We start from the raw sequence: 20,042 nt of genomic DNA, 5'->3' as shown, positions 1-20,042 counted from the left end.
GTATTGGCAGCAATCGAATGAATTTAATAAGAAATCTAAGTGAAATGGTTAATCTATTATTGAAATTACCAGTAAACTTATCATCAATTTCAATATGAAAAACCTAAAATAATGCAAAAATTTCAAAATAAAAATAATTAAAAAAACTAACCCTCGGAGGTTGATTTTCCATTTCTGAATGATTGTGAGGGATTTCTGACCGTGAATGGTTGTGAGGGATTTCACCGGAGATGGGGACAGAAATCTTCGGAGATGAGGACGGATTTCGCCGTAGAGAGTGAGAGATGGAGATGGGACTGAGTTGTGATTTTAGGTTTTAGGTTCTGAGTTGCAATTACGGGATATACTGTGGACGATTCAGTATTCCGATAATTAATATTCGTGTTTGGAATTTGAAAATAAAATACGCATAGCGATTCTAATGGCGCTTTAAAAATCACGTTGCGATTTTATGTATTGTCGTTGCGATTTACGGATACGCATTGCGATTTACGTATTCACGTTGCGATTTACAGATACGCGTTGCGATTTACGTATTCTCGTTGCGATTTACGGATACGCGTTGCGATTTTACGTATTGTCGTTGCGATTTACGGATACGCGTTATGATTTTACGGATACTCGTTGCGATAGTCAGAATCGCGTTGCGATTTATATGTTCGCGTTGCGATTTTCATATTCGCGTTGCGATTCTGGAAAATCGCAATGCTAATTTGCGCGATTCTTCATAATCGCGTTGCGATTCTGGAGATCGCGTTGCGATTTTTATTTCGCATTGCGATTTTTATTTCGCATTGCGATTTTGTTGGTCATTTTGGTAAATCCAAAAAAGTTGGTTAAAATCGTATATTATAAGGCATTTTTGGCCACTGAAGTTATTTTCTATATAGTTTATCCAAAAAAAACGCTCGAGTACAATGTGTTTTCCATTGTATGTGGGGGAAAATGCTTGGAAGATGCATAGTTAGATGCACTGGAGTCGGGAGAAAAGCATTGTAGCCAATGCGACATAGTGTGGTGTCGTAAGGAGTGTAATGCGACTCCGACTTTCCTTATAAACAAGTAATGTCAAACCAGTGTTATCTTAAAGAATTTTTTTACCACAGTATTATCTAAATAATTTAGTCGATGAAGAAGATAATGTACTCGTAAATGGAACTATTAAATTGTACTTGAATAAGAGATAATGAGACGGAAATGTTTATTTAAATAATAATTTACTAACTCATAAAAAAATTAAATTATCGGAGGACAAGAGGAAATGAGATGGAGACATCATTATATGAAAGAAGAACAAATATTTGATTCTAACGCCACAATTATAAAAGCATAATGCATTCATCATAGCGTTTTTGTTAAGATTGATCGGTCTACACATTTCTCTAAAAATTATTAAGACGGTCAATACCCAACTGTATAAGGCTTATCGTAATCATATTAAATGCATTCGATTACGACACTTATATATTCAATTTGATCTAAATATTTAATAATAATATAAAAGAGGTCATTCTAAAAATATCGAGATACATATAAAAAATCAAAAAATAAATCATGATATAATCATTCTCCTGCTAAATTTAAATAATTATATAAATTTTATCAAAAAATAATTATATTAAATTACTTATAAAAATATATTAATAATTGGCAAAAGCGTTGCCAATAAAATTAGTTCAATTACTATATGTGATAAATAAGTAAAATTTGGTTTCACTTTTAATTGTTATATTTTTATTTTTTATATTGTAAAATAATAAATAAATGAGTAAATGTTAAAAAAAACAATGAGTAAATAATTCTACAAAAAATTAAAAAACATTTAAAAAAATAAACAATTATAAACATTTAACACTCTTTTTGCCGTTTCATTTTCTTCTATTTCTGCTTCATAACTTTCATTCCATCTTCCACCGACTGTTTCTGCTTTCTTCTCTGTCTCTGTTGCAGAAAAAGAATGGAAACAAGAAAGGAGGGGATGGAGAAAACAAGGAAAAGGGTTCATCGCCCATTGTTTTTAAAGTTGATTGTCTTTGTGACGGTTGCGTTATCAAAGTCCTCAAATGCATTCGTGAAGTTCAAGGTATGATTCATTGCTTTTGCGTTTTAAATTTCCCATTTATTACTTGGTTGTTTACTCTGGGTTTTTTTCTCTGTTTTTCTAATGGCAGGGGTGGAGACGGTTACAACAGAGAGCAGCACAAACAAAGTGACGGTGACCGGAGCTGTGGATCCGACCTCCATTAAAGAGAAGCTCGTGAAGAAAACCAAGAAGAAAGTTGACCTCATTTCTCCTCAACCGAAGAAAGATGATAACAAAGAGGAGAAAAAGGAGAAAAAAGCTGATAAAGAGAAAAATCAAGATTCTGGAAATGATAATGGTAAAAATCCAGAGAAAAAACCCAAAGAGGTAAACATTTTCCCATTTTGTATTTGTCATTCTCAAAACTTAATTTATTTATTTTTTGTATAATTTCAATTTAGGCTCCAATAACGATGGCAGATTTGAAGGTGCAACCGTATTGCCAATGCTGGGGATGCACTGTTAAGATTCGCAAAATTGTCGCCGATACCAAAGGTGATGACCCTCTTAAGCTAGCTTAATTTCTGACTGTTCGGTCACTATAATAGCGTTTAGATCCTGTTTTAATTTCTGGGTTTTGGTTTTTGACGGTATTGTAGGCGTGCATGAGTTGAAAGTAGACAAGGTGAAGGAGATGGTCACGGTTAAGGGGACTATGGATGTAAATGCCTTGGCTGAGGCTTTGAAGGAGAAACTGAAGAAGAATGTTGAGATCGTGCCACTTAAGAAAGAGAAAGATGGAAAAAATGAGGGTGGCGAGGATAGTGGTGGTGGTGGTGGTGATGGCGGCAAAGGGAAGAAGAAGAACAACAAAGGTGGCAATGGTGGTTCCGGAGATGGTGGAAATCAGGCTGCAGCTACTACTGGTGATCGTAATGGCAAGATGGAAGGGGCCAGGATGGAATTTATTGTTCAACCTCAATTTGGGTACATGCCTAGTTACCCCGGATGCGGGCACCCGGCTTATGGATACGGGTACGGGCACCAGCAAGGGCATGGTTACTCCGGCTACGTGCCCGGTTACCCTGTCTCTGTTCACCCTCCTCACCACCTATTCAATGATGAGAACCCTAATGCTTGTTCCATTACGTGACCAAGGAGAAATGGGGTTTATGGCAAGTGATATTAATAGGTGAAGGTAAATCAAAGCAATGTGTAATTAAGAAATAGAGAAGAGAGTTTTACTTGGAAAGGTACATTTTGGGTTAAACTTGTTGCTCCAACAGCCTGTTCGGTTTTTTCTTATAAATGTTGAATCTTAGGGTTTTTGATTTTTAATATGACTATCGGATATGTCTCCGTTAATATTTCTGGGCACAATATGTTACGTAAATACGAGGAGGAAACACACGTGCATGGATTATGAGATGTAAGGCATAAATGAAAGGAAAATGACCCCAGGGACAGTGGGATGAATTGAACGGGATAATTGCTTTTTGAAAACTTTAAATTATTATATTCATCCTACAAAAATTTGATGGGATTTGCTTCCATCCATGGAAAGCAACACTTTGAAATGCACACTCATAAATTTGATGAGCTCGAAGATTCTTTGTTTTCAAAAAACCTGATAATAACACACACCTACCCATCACCCAATTCAATGTGATGAACAATTAAGGTTTGCAGTTTGCAGTCAATGTCTGCAACTTCAGGAGTCTGCCTTCTTTGAAACTTAATAGTTTCAGGATTTATATCATCTTACTGTAATTTCACGCAATTTTTGCTACATAATCATGCATCTGCTACAGATATGTCAACTTCTTTATAAAGAAATTATCCGAGTTTAAGATTGTTTAAAATCGAAATGACTTGTATTGTTTGAAGCCGAGATGACCTAATTTGAAAACATCACCTTCGTATACTTACATGAGTAAAACTCAAAATATCCATTTTTAAATTGTTTAAAAAATTCAAAGCATGGACTGAGTCGATAAAAAGCAATCCAATACAAAATCTGTCAAATCTCATATCATAATTGTATAGTTTTAACAAACTTGCAGTAAAAATGTTAAATAATTTTATAAATTTGTTAGTTGAAGATAATAGCTAAGGTATAAGAATATGAGAAATTTCCAAGATTGAACAATATCGGTATGTGCATGGTTTTTGTGAAAGTGCAAAAGCTTTTGTCCATTATGGAACCAATAAATGGCTGGTAACTGATAGTGAAGGCAAATGAATTGGCACAGACCCGCCAGTTTTGAGTCCACAACATAAAAATTGGCATTAAATCATAGGGCAGGACCTACCACATTATTCCAAAAAAAAAAAAAACAGGCCTACGAACATTGTTAATCAACCCCTTAACTTTTTGTGGTTCTTATTAGGTGTCATCAGCCTCAAGGCATTTGTTAACCAATTTCTTCGCTGTCCTGGTTAGGAATTATGTACAAGATAAGGGGCAATTTGCATCATTTTCCTGGAATATGAACCGACTCTTTCTAATCCTTTATGTAATTATAAGATATTATATGTTCAAAAAAAATTCTTAATTTATTGACAACGTATACATTCTGCAAACATGGTTGCTTGGACTGAATCCTAGAAAACAATATTTTATTTTAGCTTTGATGTAAATCAACCATAGTAATAAAATGGCTAAAAAGGGAAACAAACGAGCCAGTCAGTGAGCGCCAAGGAAGTGTCCAATAAGCCAATGCTTCAGCTTGTTGTAAGCTATGGTACAATTTAGTATATTGTTTATAAGCCAAGTTCATGATGGGTTAGTGTTCCTTTTTTTCTTTCCTTCAATCAAATGTTTTATTGGCTGTATTGAGCTTCAAGTTTCCCAAGCAATTTCCTTCTGCAAACATATTCCATTTCACCCCTTTTTCAATGAAACTCATCATCTAGTGACATGTAGAGTTAACCCCAAAGCTTATCTCTTTGCATGTGCACATGTAAAGTCATGCTGTGTGTGTCATGCATGTACATGAATCCCATGATGTTGCCTAAATGTGCCGTTTCATGCAGCATATAGCAGTCTCATCCATTCTTCCAATGGCCACCCAATTGTACTTTGCCTCCCTTTGTGAAATTAAGGGGACCCTACCCCAAAAAGAGTGGGATAATGTAGCAATCTTAATGTGTGTGTTTTTTTATACAAGTTTCATGTTCATTACTGCCTACTTTTCATCTTTTTTTTATTAAGATAATGTTCGACATTGCAAAGAAAAAAAAAGAAATGAATTTGATCATTTGATGGATGAATGGATGAGGTTCTTCCTTGAAATTTCTATAGTATAAAAAGAGAAAGAAATTTACTTAAAGATTCCGAATCCATGTGATTAAAGGGTCTTTTGAATCCTTTTAAAAGAAGAGATGATTGCATGAGCTCAATCCCATGTGCAACAAGTAGATTTCATGAAAAGATGGATTAAAGAGAAGAGAAAAGGATTCATTTTCCATGCATGAGAAGAGCCAATTTTATACGGATATTCTCTTATAAACTAAAAGAAAAAGGAATGTTAAAGTTTCTTTCTTTTATGGAAGTCAGATCTTCATAGTTTATAGAATTTTGTCATGTGTTTCTTTTCCTTCTACTGCATCAAACTAGAGAAGGGAGGAATAGTATCATTTATTTATATAAGAAACTTGGTCAGGATGGATTATCCTCATTATCGTCGACAACAGCCGAGACCTTGGATCGGTTCCTAAAGCCTTTCTTATCGACTTCCTTGTTTACGTCAACATGAACCCCTCTCCCCTGTCCTTGTTCAAGGCCCTCCACCTTGAGTCGCATAGCCAATACCTCACCAACAATGGTTGCTGCCTTGGCGTTGTAAGACCGGCCACACTCCAACAAGTTCTTGATGGAATGTTCGACTGTCGATGCCGTTGCAACTATCCGTCCGTTATTTCTGTCTACCACATTTGCTGTGACGTGCTGAGTGAGATAAACAGCCTCAGCACATACCTCTTCAGCACTATCATCCTGTTGAGCTCTTTGGCATTCTGTTTAACATAATAAAACAAGATCAAGTTTGCAGTTTATATATTATAGCAGAAGTTAACAATCACATAATACTTCAATTTTCTCTACTGCTGGCCAAAATGAATAATTCTAGCAATTAACAAGTATATCATGAAGATTGAAATACAATGATGGCTCTGAGTAGTTTGTTTGCCTAAAGAAGAGAAAATGTGAGAAGAAACAAGCAAATGCTAACCTCAAGTATGAATTAAGCTATCTTATAAAGACCTAAGTGCTCAAATTCTATGTCACCATGGTTTGAGATCTTCCAACTCAGAACTACTACAAAATGAACAGCAGAAGACAAAACATTGTAAACAACACAAGAAGAGAACTAAAACATCGATTTTCCATATAAACTAAAGCTATCAGTTCTTTATACCATACTCCATTAGATTTTCAGTTAAGGTCCCTCGTGTAAAATATCTTCCCTTTAGAAAAACAAGGCGTTACCCGAGCAGAAACTCAATGACCCACAAGTAAATACGAATTCACTATTTTATCAGATAAAAGAAAAGGCTTAATACCAAAATAAGTGTCCAAACTATATCGATTTTCTCGAATAGGTGTCTAAACTATTTTTTGACACATCCAGGTGTCTAATGTTATAAATGGTACCACTTTAGGTGCTTGACGTTACCATTTTAGGTGTCTCGGTTCTAATAGCCGTTAAAAAACCCATTAAATGACACGTGTCACAATCTGATAATTTTTAAAATTTATTTTAAAAAACTTTAAAAATATTTTATTTTCGAAAAAACCTCAATTTTTTTTCTAAAATACAAAAAAAAACTCACTCTCTTAAAATCTCTTATTTTAATCTCATTTATTCTAACTGTTGGTCATCTCCGGCCACCCATTCGCCGACGACGGACCACCCATACGTTGTCGACTATCTACTAATCGCTTACAACTCTTAATATCATCTTAAAACCTAAAATTCCTAAATCCTTAAATTTCAATCACTAAAATCTCAAATACACAATCTCTTAAATTCATTTGATAGATCGTGATAATCGACCGTTTAGCTTACCGTAGAAACTGGCCATTTGGTTGACCGTTTAATCAAACGTTTGACCTTTGGCCATGGTAATTAACGGAGGGAAGGGGGCACGCGTGGAGGGAGAGGAACAGGGGAAAGGTTTTTTTATTATTTAATAATAATTTTTATTTTTTAAAAATAAAAATTTTAAAATTTTAAGTTTGTGAGTCACTTAAAGGACGTTAGAACCGAAACACTTAAAGTGATAACATTTATAGCGTTAGATGTTAAAGAGGTAACGTTTGTAACGTTAGACAATTGGATGAGTCAAAAAATAGTTTAGGCATCTATTCGGAAAAAACGGTATAATTTGAACACTTACTTTGATATTAAGCCAAAAGAAAACATCACATTTTTTTTAATCTGAGATAAATATAAGATAATATATGTTCAAATATAAATATATCAAAAGAAAACACCACTTTGAATAACCAAAGATTCAAAATTCAGAACATTAAGAAGAAAAATAGAACTTGGGCTTACCAAGAATATAAAATTACACAGCTAGATAAGGTTCAACTTTCATTGAGGCAAATGATCAAACATGTTACATTCTGACAAAATATGCAAACTGGCAGATTCAACCAGCGGAGAAATGAAGATCACCTCAAAATATGTTTTAACTTCAAAACCCAAAAGAAACAAAAAATATGAAAAAGAAATCAAACTTACCACAAAAATGAAAGGCCAAGCCAAGAGAAGAATCCGAAAGACATAACTGAGATAGCAATTATAGCCTTTGCGAAAAAGAGAGAGAACAGATCAATGGGCCGGTCCAACATGTCCTTTCCAAAGCCCAAGAAAGAGAAGTTAATTTTGAGTATAGTTCATCTATTATCCTTAAACTTTAGATTTAATCCCTCGATTTTAATTTAACATGACTTATTCCCTTCATTTTTATAATATTTTATAACCACCGATATCTAATTTATTTGTCGAGTAATCTAGATTTGATTGTGCAATAGGTTAGAGGTTTATTATAGGGAGGATTCTTCTAACACAATTTTATAAAATTACATAAAATCTAAACAAACATCTCATATATTTATGGGTAAATTATATGATTAGTCACTTTCATTTTTTTTTAATTTTTCCTCACTGAATTCAAAAAACATAATATTTGATCATTTTGGTTTTTATTTCATTAAGATGTGTCATGTTTGTTTTTATTTATTAAAATGTAGTCACTTACCTTGTCAATTTTTAAATTTGTAGTCACTGATATTTCAACTGTCGTTAGTGAAGAAATTAAATAAAAGTGATAACATATTAATTAAATAAAAACGTAAGTAACCAAATATTATGTTTTTTTTTAAAATTTAGTGAGGAAAAGTGCGCAAAAAAATTATTATACATTATATTTATTAGATAATATGAACTTAGATTGTGCAAGTAGATTGGCAAGAGATTTACTTATAAAATTTTTAATCATTGAATCCATTGAGTGATGTTTTCTCGAGAGATTATAAGTTCGAATAACTATATTTGTAAAGTGTATACTATTAATATTGAAAAAAGTAATATTCTTCCTAAAGATTATGAATAGATAGATACTAGGGCATTGTAATCATCATATATTATTTTAACAAATAATGTTTAGTACTAAAAAATCCTTAATATTTATTTTTTTCAGTTGCATCCTTTATGTTATTATTTATTATGAATCAGTAAAAAATATTTACTGTTAGTTGACCATATACAAAGAATTTATTTAAAATTTAAAGTTCAAATTAGTAGAGTAAAAACTTTAAAGAGTGTAATTGAAAAATATGACAAACATTTAGGGCCTTTTGCCATTATACCAAATAAACTTAAAGCAAGCGTCTAAATTCAGAGTGAGACCTAAAAACGTGCTGAAATTGTTAACCTTGAAGCGACAACGTTTGGTAGAAGCTATGAGAGGCAGATTCTGGTCGGCTTAAAAACAAAGTCGGTGGCAATACACCGTACACGTGTCCCCTGCTCCTTCCCTATACCTTACTTATAGCTGTTCTCTTCCGAAAGCTTCACCATCTATCAAACCCTAATTTATTTTTTTTTAGCATCCAATTGTTTCTATCCAGCAACGCACTGTAGCACCAAAAATACGTAAGTTCAAACGCCAGATCTATTTTCACCTTCTCCTTTCTTCCCTCAACTGACGGATATATTGTTCCAGATTTAACTTATTATTTCATTTAATTACGTGACTCTTGATCTGTTGTGTTGGTTAGATTGAAGATGGTCTCGGACGCCAGCAAGAAGAAGGCAGCTCAGAAGAAGGCTTCTGCGGCTGCTAAGAGAGGTGGGAAGGCGGCCGCAGCCGCTGCATCTTCCAAGGCGGCGGCAACCGCGATCGCAGACAACGGCGTTGATAAGGTTTCTGATAAAGTTAGTATGCTCCAGATATCTGATCGGACCTGTACCGGTGTTCTCTGCTCGCATCCTCTTTCCAGAGATATTCGTGTAAGTCGAAAGATACATTATCTGTGAGATTAAATGTTATTTTAATTATTTGTTTTTTGATTATTGGAATAAGTGTTAGTATTTGATTCTTTTTATGCTAAATTATTTTAAGGGGTAGAAAAATGTGTAAAGCTCGTCTTTTTGGCTTATTTTGTTGGAATGAATTTTTTATATTTGATTTTCTGTTTATGAATATAGACAAATTAGTAAACATTTTTGGTATCTTTGATGAGTTCCGTTGTAGGAGGTAAAAGGTCATTTGTCCGTGGGACCGTGTCAAAAAAGAATAGTTTATGTTGATGTTGAACATATTTTCTTGTTGCAGATAGAGTCCTTATCAGTTACTTTCCATGGACACGATCTTATTGTTGATTCAACTCTGGAGCTTAACTATGGCAGGTATGATGACCTTCGCATTTCGTTTAGGAATATTCGTAGTATAATTCGGTTTGGGAGTTTTATCTCATGATATCACTTCCTATTTCATATGATCTTTGCAGGCGCTATGGTTTGCTTGGATTAAATGGTTGTGGGAAATCCACGCTGCTGACTGCAATAGGATTGCGAGAACTTCCGATTCCGGAGCACATGGATATTTATCATCTCACGAGGGAGATTGAAGCTTCGGACATGTCTGCTTTGGAGGCTGTCATGAGTTGTGATGAAGAGAGGTTGAAATTGGAGAAAGAAGCAGAAATGTTGGCAGCACAGGTTTATTCAGCTAACCATGTGTTAATCATGATATTTTTCATAAAAAACATAGCTTTATAACATTTTCCTTGTTTATGTTGAGTTTGTTTTAGGATGATGGTGGTGGAGAGCAACTTGAACGCATTTATGAGCGGTTAGATGCATTGGATGCAGCAACTGCTGAGAAACGTGCTGCTGAAATCCTATTTGGTCTTGGTTTTGACAAGATGATGCAGGCAAAGAAAACACAAGATTTCTCTGGTGGTTGGAGAATGAGGATTGCATTAGCACGTGCCCTATTCATTAATCCAACCATTCTTCTCCTTGATGAACCCACCAATCATTTAGGTATGTATTTTGTACAAATTATGTTTATATGTATATTTATACGGTTAGTTCATGGACATTATTCATGATTCCCATTATTCTTTTTTTTTCTTCTTCATAGCCCATGAATAATTTATGTAGGTCTTTAGCGCCGTGTTTCAACTTTCACTTATTGAAGTTTTTTGACATAGAGAACTTTTTCTCTATATTTCTCAACTCTGATGTGTACAATTGCCTTGATTGAAACAGATTTAGAAGCTTGTGTCTGGTTGGAAGAAAATTTGAAGAAATTTGATCGTATCCTTGTTGTGATCTCCCATTCCCAGGATTTCCTGAATGGAGTCTGTACAAATATTATCCATATGCAGAGCAAAACTCTTAAGTTGTACACTGGGAACTATGATCAGTATGTTCAAACTCGTGCTGAGTTGGAGGAGAACCAGATGAAACAGTACAAATGGGAGCAGGAACAGATTGCTTCAATGAAGGAGTACATAGCTCGCTTTGGTCATGGGTCGGCAAAACTAGCTCGACAGGCACAAAGTAAAGAAAAAACATTGGCAAAGATGGAACGAGGTGGACTCACGGAGAAGGTAGCCAGGGATAAGGTTCTGGTCTTTCGATTTGTTGATGTTGGAAAACTTCCTCCACCTGTACTGCAGTTTGTGGAAGTGGCTTTTGGGTATACACCTGATAGTCTCATCTACAAGAACTTGGACTTTGGGGTAGACTTGGACTCGAGGATAGCACTAGTTGGGCCTAATGGAGCGGGGAAGAGTACACTGCTGAAACTGATGACTGGTGAATTGACTCCCACTGATGGTATGGTCCGACGCCATAATCATCTCCGAATTGCACAATACCATCAGCATTTGGCAGAGAAACTCGACATGGAAATGTCTGCGCTCCAATACATGATAAAAGAGTACCCTGGAAATGAGGAGGAGAAAATGAGAGGTTCAATCGGGAAGTTTGGATTGACAGGGAAAGCACAAGTGATGCCAATGAAGAACCTATCTGATGGACAGAGGAGTCGGGTCATCTTTGCATGGTTAGCGTTTCGACAACCCCACTTACTGCTGCTGGATGAACCCACTAACCATTTGGATATTGAGACAATAGATTCGCTGGCCGAGGCATTGAATGAGTGGGATGGTGGCATGGTACTAGTGAGTCATGATTTCCGGCTGATAAACCAGGTAGCTGAGGAGATTTGGGTGTGTGAAAATCAAGCTGTAACACGGTGGGGAGGTGACATTATGGACTTCAAGCAGCATCTCAAGAGTAAAGCTGGTTTATCTGATTGAAACAAGCATTAATTAAAAGCATGTCTTTCAATTTATAGTTGCCACCTCTCTTGTGGTGGTGGCCGAGTAATCTATATAGCCTACCTATGGAGCCAGGGGTAGCGAGGGGCTTTTGTTATTGTTCGAAGCCATCAGTGTTCGTGGCTTATTTTTTTAACCTTCTCGGGGTTCTGTTCACCGAGGGTTTATTTGTTTTGGGGTTTAAAAAGCTTTATAGAGGCTTTGTGCTGGTGAGTCGGTCGGATCCATACATATATTTTTTTAACATTCCTAAGCTGTATTTCGAGTTTTCATTCGTTTCTTATACCGTTTCTAGTTTTCTGAACAATAAAAAAATATCTATGCTCTTTAAATTCTGTAGTGTTTGAATTCCATCTTCGATCTATATTTACTTTTGCAGTCGCTTCTTTTTCATTATCTTTATTCTCAACTTTGGTGTTGTTTCAGACGAATGCAATGTCTTGGCGTTTATAGACAAACTAGATTGAAGTTCGATAAAAAAAAAACTAATTTAGTTTAGAGATTATCTGAAACATTTTGAACTTTGACAGGGTGACGTAGGCATTATCTATCATCATATGATTTGAGGTTAATTAAATGTTTATATCTGTTTTGATACTTAAAATTTTAATTTTTTTAAAATTTTTTCTAATGTTTTTTTTCATTTAGTTCGTTTTAATATTTAAACTTTTAATTTTTTAAAATATATATGATATTTAGTTTTTGTTTCACTATAGTTTTTATGAGTAAATTACATCATTCACCACTTAATTATTTTTCTTTTATTTCGGTACTAAAGTTAAAAAAAGTTCAATTTAACTATTCAATTTTCAAACTGTTCCTATTTTAATTACTTTAAATTATTAATAATTTTGTGACAACATTTTTTATTATTGTTTTGTTAATATAAAATTAAAAAAATTTGAAAGCTATAATGATTGAATTAGGACTAATTTGAAAGTTAAGTAATTTAATTAAAAAAAATTAAATTTTAGTGACCAAAATAAGAAAAAAAAATTGAGTGATGAGTGATGCAATTAACCCTTAAAAATGTGTCACGTGTAAATCACTAAAGTATTAAAATGAAACAAAAATTAAACGTTAGATATAATTTTAAAACAACTGAAAGTTTAGATACTAAAATAAATTAAAATTGATATTTTAAATAATTAGTGGTTTATCCTATAATGTATTAATTTAATAAAAAGAACAGCGGAAGTCGTACAAAATCATTCGCTATTTGCTATTTAAATTTGTGCATTCATGTTAACGGGAGACTTATTATTTACCTCTATTATGGAGGGGTTGGGTGTGAAATGCCAATGCCACGATGCAGGGCTTCGCACATCTTGGATATCCAATGGAAGGCAGGAAGCGAAGCAAAAGTTGGATTCAAATAAATGAAAACACAACTTCATACATGTTATGAATAACATTGCACAATGATTTACTACAATGGCTGTAGATTCCAGCAAGATTACCGCAAGATGAATTACTCAAGTAATGTTAGAATATGATTACAAGGACAACTTAAGAATGAACATAATTCCATTCATGTAATGAACTACATTAAACAATCTTACCTCTTTTTGAGGGCTCATAACAGCCACGTACAACAAGGTATGAAACATCAAGGCTCGTCTTACAAGCAATTCTTCGAAACTACGATTGGCATGGTATACAACAGGCTCTCTGTATTCCCTGATGGTTGTTAGTAACATATCCACTAAAACAATAAAAAAGAAAAAAAAAATCCTCTAGATGGAAAAGCATGTGAGGGGGAATTCTCATCCGTGTAATAATCTTTCTGGAAGGATTGAAGTGTGCATTTACAAACAAAGAAGGCTGTAGAAGACAAGTGGTATAAAAGCATTATCAAGTTGCGTTGTGTAGGCCTCCAACAGACCGCTTGTGGTCACAGCTATTAAAATAGGGAGCCAGTGCTGCGGAAATTGAGATTTACGTAATCAAATACATGCGATGTAACAATAATCCAAACATTAAATTAGGCCCACGAAACCAATTCAAATAACTTAACAAGATCGTTTAAAAGAAAACGAGAAAAAAAAACAGAAACAACATTAAGTACCAACATAGGATGTTTAAGTGAACAAATTCATTATAGGCTAAGTTCTCACAGACGTGCTAATGATGAATATGTCAGTCAACATAAGAATGCGATGTGTGTGCGTGTATGCGATGTGTGTGTGTGTGTGTGTGAGAGAGAGAGAGAGAGACCTGAGTTAGAATGTATCCAGTGGATGCCAAAAGTGGAACCAGAACCAAGCAAGCAGCGAGGACAGATGTTATACCAGCTGCAGTGCCTTCGATAGTTTTCTCTGAAGTGTAAGAAATTTGCTAGAATTAGCAGGTATGTCCTCAAAGGAAAGCTTAAGCCTTAAAGATCAATCAAAGTAGACAGAAAGAAAGGAAGACAGGAAAATCCTTACTGCCAGTTTTGCTCCACCTAAGGACACCATACTTGTGACCAACCATTGACGCCTAGCATAAAAGCAAGATTATTACAACTTTATGAGCCACTTGGAAGGAGTAACAGGCAGCCGGCCAATTCTATCACACTTTGTAGACATTTTCATATTTATTCCACTACTAGTTCTCAATTATTCAGTGTTTCAGATTATTCTGTAATACAGCAATCATAAGTTGGACTCCAATGGGGTTCATAATGGCACTACTGGTGGAGTGATGTCTGTTTTTTTAATCCTTAATACACAAAAATAGCTAAAAGCCTAAGACTTCACCCTTCTCAATCTTTCTGGACTGGCTTGGTTCATAAGCTGGACTCCCATGGGATTCATAATGCTTGTCTAGGTTTAAAAACATCGCCCATTTTTGACATCAAAGAAAATTGAAAGAGCAGCAAGTGAAAACATAACCATTGTGACATGAAGCACGGTATCAACAAACAGTGAAAATTAAGATCATAATGTGAATTTTTCTTTATTCTTTATTAAAACGGGTAAAGGGCCCTCTAGCAAAATTATTGGAAAGGGAGATGGAAGACAAAGTAGAAAAGAACAAATCCAAGAAATTTAGGCCACAAAGGCAAAAATAAGCATACTTACCATCGTATCTCCAATTCCAAGGCTTAAAATTCCAGCAAAAGGGGTAAGAGGTCGATCATTGAACCCAGAGGACATCCAGATAGGAAGTGCACATCCCAACAAGAGTGAAAAGTGGCTACAAAAGTAAAACAGGGACCTTAATTGGAATTGCTTGAAATAATTATATGCATATTAGTTTCCAGCAATGGCCCAAATGTAATACCTGACAATAATAAGATCCGAGTCACGATGATCTATAAAGGCACTCATAAATTGATGTACAAGATGCCCTAAAGGCCAAATTCTCCAAACCTGGATACAAAGGAAAGATTCAGCAACATCAACCAAGAAACTTCTAAAAAAATGAGCACTACTCCAGTACATTCAAGAACATAAACCTAGCCTGTATATTGTAATCATTGCGATATGGTCATTAATTGTTGTTATACTTGCAAAAATACCATCCTTTAAAATGCTTAACTAGTCAACACTTGGACAAAGTAGAGCAACTTCACTCAACATGATTACTTGATATATTGTCAACATCTACAAAATATCTAAAAGTTTAGCCAACTTACTCGAATAATCTCTAATACCAAGAAAACAGCCAAAGCTGCACCAAATGCAAGATCAAGAAATTGTGGCTGGAAACAGGATCAGATGAAGTCAATGTAATATCTAAACAAACAACTACCACAATGAAGGAGCTAAAAGGTTGCAAAGTGTTTGACATGCGATACTCAAGTCTATAATCACCTGGTAAATAAGGGCGGGAAGAAACATTGAAACAGCCAGCAGATGGTAGTACTTTCGAAGAAGAATCCTCTCGATCTTACTATTCTTAGAAATGTTGTAGAATCTCAAGACAGATGTATGTATCAAAGCCAACCAGTATACACATAGTGAAAGTCTTTTAAATGGTTCAGAAAAAATAAACCGGCATATCCTGTAAAAGAAGATGTGCAAGATGCTTGGAAAGTTGATGGGAGAACAGACAGAACAGGTGAACCAAATATGGTAGAATAGTAAGAAAACCATCTACATCTCTAACAATAATTCCTTTAAAGTCACATGTTAGCCATAGTCAGTTTTTTTTCTCTATCCAGCACCAGAGCAACATAGTATCATCTAATACCAATGAAAGAAAAACGCCAATTCCATAAATAACATCTATATCCACAAATAAACCTCTTCATACACTTACTTACCTCCATATCAGATTAGATTACAAAAACCAAATGTAAAGGTGATAGATAAAATTCAAGGAAACAAGATACTAATAGATAGCAATTTACTAAAAGTCAAATTGAGAAAACCATTGAGAAAAGTTACCATAATACAGGATGTACATCAAAATCCAGGACGATCATCATCCAAGATGGCGCAATGGCAATCATGATAAACACAAGGGATGTAAAGAATATCAGAGACCTCCTAATTTCTTTTCTTTCTTTAGATTCAGAATCGTTAGCACCCCAGAAGTATTCCCGTAACCAGATAAGAAATTTAAAGAGTACTGAAAAAATAAGAAGTCCAAGCAGCACACCCTGCATATAAGAGAACAAATCTCTCACTATCCAGCTTAGACCATTTATGAAAATTTCACCACTTGAAATTACATACCTGGATAATAATGCCTATCTCACTTCTTTTAATTCCATATCGTATGGATACCATCTCTGGTGGAATCAACAGTCTACAAACCTGTTCTAACAATGTTGTTAACATTAGAAAGCTAATTGTGCTGGAGCTTTCTGCCATAACATGGTTTATCTTTGTGATAAAGCAGCCCTAACCTTTGAAATAGTACATGCCAGCATGTCACCAAAATAGAGTACAAGACCTGAAGTCACCAAAAGTGCTTCCCCTGCAATAAGGAGGGACATAAAAAAACATTTTCATTTGCTCAGTAAGAAGCATTTGGGTGATAAAATTTGAGATAAAGAAAAAGTAGAATGAAACAGACCAACTGATGCACAAAACGGGAAAGTATGGACAAGATGTTGAATTAATTTCACTGCAGCAAATCCATGACATAGCAACCACAGTAACTTTAAAGCTGTGTTAAATCCTGTATGCATAAAACCGGAACCAATAGTTAATGCAAGAAATTGATGCTAATTTTCACCTTCACAGCTTTCCCAATACATGAAACTAAAAACAATGACACATTCATAACATAGAACTAACTTACCAGTATGAGAAATTGTGGCAAGTGAAATACAGCAAACCACTGAATATAAGATGACACAGCTTAAGCTAAACTTCGCATCCCAAACACTACAGGAGAAACTGGGATTCTTATTGCTGGCAGCAAACCATGTAACTATGGAGAGGAATATAAGTACACCGCAGCTACAAGCCGATGCGGCCCAAAATTGCATTGTCATATGTTCAAACTCTATAAACAATATTTAAAAGACACAAAGATCAAAATAAATCCATACTTTTCTTATATATCCCCTACAATTCTTTATAGAATTCATTAGTTAATCAAGAACATGTTATTAATATAAGTAAGAGACAATTTTTCCAGGCGGAGATGAAGTACCTCCAATCTCAATTTGTTGCAAAGAAACAGCTCTTGAAAGCTGAATCAACTTGGAGAGCATTACCGTTGGTAACGTAACTGCTCCTAACATTATTCCTGATGACGCACCCGGCCTATTAAAAAACAAACAAAAAGTCAAACTTCAACACGAAAAAAAAAAAATTTAACGAATTGAGATTCTCTAAAACCCTAATTCTCCAATTGAGAATCTTTTTTCCCTTTTTTGTGGGTTTCTTACCTGGTTTTGAAGAGGGATGCCGAATCGTCGACGCGGATCTCGACGACGAGAGAGAAAAGGGAGAGGACAGAAAGTGAGAGCGCGTGGGGAAGGAGGGCGAATGGGAGCGAAGAGATAACACGGAGGACGAAGATGAAAACCACGGCTCTCTCTCCGTTCATCGCCTTCGCCAAAGAGATCGCCATCGGAGATCGGAGAGGATTAATCGGAAATTTACACGAGAAGGATTAGATAAGCTTCTTTTTTTATTTTAAATGCGGAGACCGAGACCAGTAGCATTTTGTTGACGCCAAAATTCGTTGGACGTGGGACCCACTTTCTTAAAATATTAGGTAAAATGAATATTACACACCTGAAGTTGTCCATTTTTATTACTTGGGCCCTTCAAGAAATTTTTTTTATCACCTTTTCTCTCGAAGTTGCAAAAAATGATTATTGTTAGTTCACTACTACTCTATTCCATTAGTAATAATATTTACTTTTTAAAAATTCAAAACAAATTATAAAAATGATTAAAATATCATAAAATATTTTTAGCAAAAAAAAATATCATTGTCAGTTCACTATTACTCCCATTCCATTAAGATAGCATGTAATAATATTTAATTTTTGATTTAATTATAAATAAAATCTTTAATATTTTTAAAAAATAAAATGATTTTTTAATTATTTTTAGAAAAAAATAATTTAATATTTTTATTACAGAATTGAAAATTGACCGTTATAATGCTAACATAGGTGAGCATTCGATAGAGTCGAGTAAATTTTTTTTGAATTATTTGAGTTGACAAGTCGTATTTTACAACTTGAACTTAACTTAAAATTTTTTTGAGTTGAGTCGAGTTTAAGAAATTTGAGTTGAGTTATTCGAGTTTTTACACTAATTTTATTATAATTATTTATAGCATTATGGTAAAAATTGATTTCAATTTTTTGACTTTCTCTAACCTATAAGATATATATTTCATTTTTTTCACATTATAATGTTATTTAATATATCAAACTCAATCTAAACTTATAAAATATATTAATAATATTCTATTTTAAAGAAAGTATTTTGAGGATAAAATATTGATGAGAATATACACGAGTCAGTGTATTGATAGCAAGAAAGAATTTGTAAACAATTGCAGTAAAAAGAACAAATTGAGTAAAATGCAAAGTTAAGGGATTAAAATAGAGTGCATTTTTAGTAAAATATAAGAATTAAACTTACATTAGCATTCTATAGTGGTATATGAGCATGTGGTTCAAATTGAATAAAATGTAAAGTTAAGGAACTAATATAATGATTCATAATAATGACGTGACAGTATACGATGAAAGATGATATGATTGAGTGTTTAATTTTTATTTTGTCGAATTCAATTTTTTCTAATAAAAGTTATTTTAAACTTAAAAGTCTAATTCAAATTTTTAAGAGAGTAAATATAAAAAATACTAAAAATTTAAAAATAAATTATAAAAAATAAAGAAATCAAAATCAACGAAGAAACTTAAAATTATTAAATTCAAAACTAAAAGAAAAGAAAGCCTAAACATAGAAAGAAAGAAAAAAAGCCTTTCGTTTACTAAAATAAAGGTGTATAATGTACACTATACAACATATCCGTAAACAATGAAAAGTCGGTTATTTACATATTTATTTACCGCGAAATTAGTTACGACGTCGACGAGCGGACTACCGTCAATAACTCAAACTTTATATAAAGAAAGCCTTTCGTTTTTCTCTATCCGATTTATTCTCAAGCTTTCAACAATGGCGGATAGTGTAGATGCTCGATTTATCCGGGGCTAAGTCAAAAAAACCCAAACCATTTAGAAGCCCAAATCCAACAGAACAACTTCTATCACATGAAGATTTCCTGGAAACTAGAACCGGTTATGAGGAGTTAATAAGAAGTTATCAGGAGTTACAAAAACATGGGGTCATGATCATGAGCAAAAAGAAACTGTAAATGGGGTTTGTTTTAATGGGAGTTAACCACCAGAAGGAAGGGGGTCGGTTTTTTTTAGGACAGACAAAAAAAAAGAAAACACAAGGAGGAATTTTCAAAAAAAAAAAAAAGGAGATCAACCATTATCAAAGGAGAGCATTGTAAACAGGGGATTATTGTAAAAGGAGTTTTTCCTTTCATGAATGAATAAAAAAACAAAAAGCATTGAAGAATAATTCCATTTGAAATTCTTTCTCAACACAAACCTCACAGATCAACAAAATAGAGTAAACTTAACAATCAAACAGAAACAAACAGTAAAAATCATCCTCAGTCATCGACATCACAATTGAAGAGGGAGGAATTCGATCGTTACTACCT

General features: G+C 34.1%; 3 protein-coding genes across 4 annotated transcripts; 2 read left to right on the top strand and 1 right to left on the bottom strand.

Annotated features, from left to right (window-relative positions):
- Positions 1–1,878: 1,878 nt before the first annotated feature.
- On the top strand, positions 1,879–3,202 carry LOC120113472 (heavy metal-associated isoprenylated plant protein 3-like; the record flags this gene model as incomplete). The annotated part of the gene is made up of 4 exons (XM_039134626.1): positions 1,879–2,083; positions 2,172–2,410; positions 2,485–2,578; positions 2,683–3,202. Coding segments are annotated over 4 exons (1,032 nt in total), but the record flags the coding sequence as incomplete, so codon positions are not given.
- Positions 3,203–9,080: 5,878 nt separating this feature from the next.
- On the top strand, positions 9,081–12,174 carry LOC120113511 (ABC transporter F family member 1-like). The gene is made up of 6 exons (XM_039134653.1): positions 9,081–9,189; positions 9,315–9,546; positions 9,872–9,945; positions 10,047–10,257; positions 10,350–10,584; positions 10,813–12,174. The coding sequence occupies exons 2-6, from the start codon at positions 9,322–9,324 to the stop codon at positions 11,868–11,870; spliced, it is 1,803 nt and encodes a 600-aa protein (XP_038990584.1). The 5' UTR covers positions 9,081–9,189; positions 9,315–9,321; the 3' UTR covers positions 11,871–12,174.
- A 1,226-nt stretch (positions 12,175–13,400) lies between these two features.
- LOC120113510 (dolichol kinase EVAN-like) lies at positions 13,401–17,989 on the bottom strand. Of its 2 annotated transcripts, XM_039134651.1 has the most exons (14): positions 17,725–17,989; positions 17,487–17,599; positions 17,130–17,336; positions 16,902–17,006; positions 16,732–16,802; positions 16,559–16,639; positions 16,268–16,482; positions 15,692–15,881; positions 15,514–15,579; positions 15,159–15,247; positions 14,957–15,071; positions 14,321–14,372; positions 14,109–14,209; positions 13,401–13,813 (listed from the first exon to the last, which is right to left on the bottom strand). In XM_039134651.1, exons 1-14 carry the CDS (start codon positions 17,907–17,909, stop codon positions 13,700–13,702), a joined length of 1,704 nt encoding a protein of 567 aa, XP_038990582.1. In that variant the 5' UTR covers positions 17,910–17,989; the 3' UTR covers positions 13,401–13,699. The 2 variants fall into 2 exon arrangements, with proteins under 2 accessions (XP_038990582.1, XP_038990583.1); XM_039134652.1 differs by lacking the exon at positions 15,514–15,579.
- Positions 17,990–20,042: the final 2,053 nt, after the last annotated feature.

The sequence above is a fragment of the Hibiscus syriacus genome, unplaced genomic scaffold (assembly GCF_006381635.1).
Source record: "Hibiscus syriacus cultivar Baekdansim isolate YM2019G1 unplaced genomic scaffold, ASM638163v2 tig00110209_pilon, whole genome shotgun sequence".
In the NCBI taxonomy this organism is placed as follows: Eukaryota; Viridiplantae; Streptophyta; class Magnoliopsida; order Malvales; family Malvaceae; genus Hibiscus; species Hibiscus syriacus.
The sequence above is the reverse complement of the archived record's forward strand: the minus strand, read 5'-3'. Positions and strand labels throughout refer to the sequence as shown.